The sequence below is a fragment of the Podarcis melisellensis genome, assembly GCF_964234715.1.
Source record: "Podarcis melisellensis genome assembly, chromosome: 4".
Classification (NCBI taxonomy): domain Eukaryota; kingdom Metazoa; phylum Chordata; class Lepidosauria; order Squamata; family Lacertidae; genus Podarcis; species Podarcis melisellensis.
The window spans coordinates 5,276,078-5,279,528 of record NC_138531.1 but is presented as its reverse complement, the minus strand read 5'-3'; the positions used below and the strand labels follow the sequence as shown (position 1 = coordinate 5,279,528).

General features: G+C 47.8%; 1 protein-coding gene across 3 annotated transcripts; it reads right to left on the bottom strand.

Annotated features, from left to right (window-relative positions):
- Window positions 1–1,049: 1,049 nt before the first annotated feature.
- On the bottom strand, window positions 1,050–3,131 carry LOC309368145 (tigger transposable element-derived protein 1-like). 3 transcript variants are annotated; one of them, XM_081907946.1, is made up of 3 exons: window positions 2,960–3,131; window positions 2,290–2,892; window positions 1,050–1,421 (listed from the first exon to the last, which is right to left on the bottom strand). In XM_081907946.1, exons 2-3 carry the CDS (start codon window positions 2,809–2,811, stop codon window positions 1,128–1,130), a joined length of 816 nt encoding a protein of 271 aa, XP_081764072.1. In that variant the 5' UTR covers window positions 2,812–2,892; window positions 2,960–3,131; the 3' UTR covers window positions 1,050–1,127. The 3 variants fall into 3 exon arrangements, with proteins under 3 accessions (XP_081764072.1, XP_081764071.1, XP_081764073.1); XM_081907945.1 differs by having other exon boundaries at window positions 2,290–3,131; XM_081907947.1 differs by having other exon boundaries at window positions 1,050–1,493; window positions 2,422–3,131.
- Window positions 3,132–3,451: the final 320 nt, after the last annotated feature.

Below are 3,451 nucleotides of genomic sequence, written 5' to 3'. Positions count from 1 at the left end.
CAAAGAGTCCACATAATCCTTTGCTTCCTTACTTATTTAGTATCTTCCATTGTTTTGGAACAATGCTTCTTCAGCCCTCTATGCTGAACCACTAGGCAATTAGACATATTAAATTATGGGACTACCTCCTATTTGCCACAAGGAATTCTCAGTTTTATTCATAGAATCATAGAATCATAGAGTTGGAAGAGACCACAAGGGCCATCGAGTCCAACCCCCTGCCAAGCAGGAAACACCATCAGAGCACTCCTGACATATGGTTGTCAAGCCTCTGCTTAAAGACCTCCAAAGAAGGAGACTCCACCACACTCCTTGGCAGCAAATTCTACTGTCGAACAGCTCTTACTGTCAGGAAGTTCTTCCTAATGTTTAGGTGGAATCTTCTTTCTTGTAGTTTGGATCCATTGCTCCGTGTCCGCTTCTCTGGAGCAGCAGAAAACAACCTTTCTCCCTCCTCTATGTGACATCCTTTTATATATTTGAACATGGCTATCATATCACCCCTTAACCTCCTCTTCTCCAGGCTAAACATGCCCAGCTCCCTTAGCCGTTCCTCATAAGGCATCGTTTCCAGGCCTTTGACCATTTTGGTTGCCCTCCTCTGGACACGTTTCAGTTTGTCAGTGTCCTTCTTGAACTGTGGTGCCCAGAACTGGACACAGTACTCCAGGTGAGGTCTGACCAGAGCAGAATACAGTGGCACTATTACTTCCCTTGATCTAGATGCTATACTCCTATTGATGCAGCCCAGAATTGCATTGGCTTTTTTAGCTGCCATGTCACACTGTTGGCTCATGTCAAGTTTGTGGTCAACCAAGACTCCTAGATCCTTTTCACATGTACAGTGGTGCCTCGCAAGACGAAATTAATTCGTTCTGCGAGTTTTTTTTGTCTTGCGAAGCACGGATTCCCATAGGAATGCATTGAAAATCAATTAATGCTTTCCTATGGTCAAAAAAAGTCCAAACAAAGCCAAATTTGGTACAAAGAGTTTATTAAGTGCTCTTTAAAGTCACACATACTGTAAAGAGCATTTAAAAAACTGAAGGAACAATAATTTAAGTTTCTAAACATGACAGAAGAGCATTTAAAAATCACCAAAGTGTACAGTACTGTACATACATTTTCTAAGACTCTGGGGGACAACTCGAAGAAGGTTCCTCTTCCACTCTTTGCTTCTTGCTGAAGAACCTGTCCATGGTCTGCTGCTTCATCTGCCTTTTCAGCACCTCCCTGAAAGACGACATGACCCTCATATCAAAAGTGTTCGCAAGGTCACGTGTCAGGTCCTTGTCAGGGTGGTGCCGCTGTGCAAAAGCCTGCACATCTTTCCACTTCTGGCAAATGTCCCTCAGTTCTTTGGAGGACAGCCGTTCCTCATTTGCTTCCTCGTCTTCCAGTGAGGCCTGCTCCTGCGCAGCCTCTGCCTGCAGTTCGACCAGCTCCTGGGTGGTCAGCTTGTGGTCGTGCTCCTCCACCAGCTCGCTGACGTCCTCCTCTGTGACCTCCAGGCCCATGGTCCTCCCCAAGGAAACAATGTCCTGCACCACTGTTGACTCTGGTGCATCAGAGTCACTTGGTGCCACACAGTCTGGCCATAGGCTGCGCCAAGCGCAATTCAAATTTCTCTGGTTGATCCCGTCTCAGGCCGTGGTGATCATCTTCAAGCAGGTGACGATGTCGAAGTGGTCCTTCCAGAATTCCTGCAGGGTGATGTTGGTGCAATCAGTCACCTTGAAGCATCGCCTGAAAAGCTCCTTGGTGTAGAGTTTTTTGAAATTGGCGATGACCTGCTGATCCATCGGCGTGGTGTTAGGCGGCAGGAACATGATGTAGATGAAGCTGAACTCCTCCAACAAGTCCTCCTCAAGGCCTTTAGGATGAGCAGGAGCATTGTCCATCAGAAGCAAAGCCTTCAGCGGCAGGTTGTTGTCCAGCAGGTACTGTTTGACAGCAGGGCCAAAAGCAAGATTGACCCAGTCCACAAACACGTGTGACTCAAGCCTTATTGTTGGATCGCCACATGACACTCAGCTGCTCCTTGTCGATCTTGTGTCTCTTGAAGGCCCGTGGGTTCTCCGAGTGGTACACCAGCAGGGGCTTGATCTTCAGGTCGCCGCTTGCGTTGGCACAGAAGAGCAGGGTCAGACAGTCCTTCATGGGCTTGTGGCCAGGCAACTTGGCCTCCTCCTGAGTGATGAAAGTCCTTTTGGGCATCCTCTTCCAAAACAGCCCAGTCTCGTTGCAGTTGAAGACCTGCTGTGGAACGTAGCCCTCCGTCGTCACAACCTCCAGGAACTCCGCTGCAAAGTCTTCAGCCGCAGGAACATCAGAACTGGCAGCCTCTCCATGCCTGACCACGCTGTGGATTCCAGATCTCGTCTTGAACCAGTCAATCCAGCCTCTGCTTGCCTTGAAGACTTCTGGCTCGCCTGAGGTTCCTGGCTGTTGCCGGACGAGGTCTGCGTGCAAGGCCTTGGCCTTCTCACAAATGACAACCTCAGTCACTGTGTCCCCTGCACGCTGCTTCTCTTCTAACCAGATGAGCAGCAACTTCTCCACCTTCTCCAGAACAGCTGGGCGGTTCTTCACGATCCTGGTGACTCCCTTGGCTACATCAGTCGCAAGGATCTTCTCCCTCATCTTCAGGATGGTCCCGATGGTCGATGGATTCCTGCCATACTCCCTGGCGAGGTCTGTCACACGCATTCCAGCGTTGTGCTTTCGGATGATCTCCTTCTTCATTTCCAGCGTAACCCTCTCCTTCTTCCTCTCGCCGGCCTCTGCAGCAGCAGTCTTCTTGGGCCCCATGGCAGCACAGCTCCTACCTTCGCAACCCCGCCCCCCCAAAAAGTCAGTGCTTCACATCCAAAAAATTCAAAAGCACCAAACCTCCTAGAAAACACACAAGCTTCCAGATTCTTGCAAACCCCTTCTCAATTATTCCCCAGCCACCCACCACACAGAAATCCAAACCCAGAAATCTTTTTTTTTAACAACAGCAGAGTGCCCCAATGGTCACAAAAAATCATAAAAATGCAGGGAAAAAACACACAAGCTTCCAGATTCTTGCAAACCCCTCCCCAACACCAAGTCCTTGAATTCCAAACACCCCAACCCAAAATCCAAATACCCCCATTTTTTTAAAAAAAGTTTAACTTACCAAATGGCTGCAAAAGAAGTTTTGGAAAAGCTTCAAAAATCACCAAAGTCTTCGCTTGCCAGAAGTCCATCTTCAAGAAACTGCAGTCCATGATCTAAGAATCCAAACCGTACCTGTTTACACCATTTATATAAATACATTTTTAGGGAATCCTGGCAATATCACTATTGCTCCTTCTGCCTTGTAATAAAGCATGTTGCATTAATAGTTGCATGTACAGCAGTACTGTGTATGAAGATAAAGCAGATGAGAAGTTGACATTGAGAAATCCGAATACATTGTGCACTG

Coding starts and splice junctions, on each gene's coding strand:
- LOC309368145 (XM_081907945.1), bottom strand. CDS start 2,811: ATGGGGCCCAAGAAGACTGCTGCTGCAGAGGCCGGCGAGAGGAAGAAG. Junction 1,422..2,289: donor TTGCAGCGGAGTTCCTGGAG/GTTGTGACGACG, acceptor CTGCAGGCAGAG/GCTGCGCAGGAGCAGGCCTC.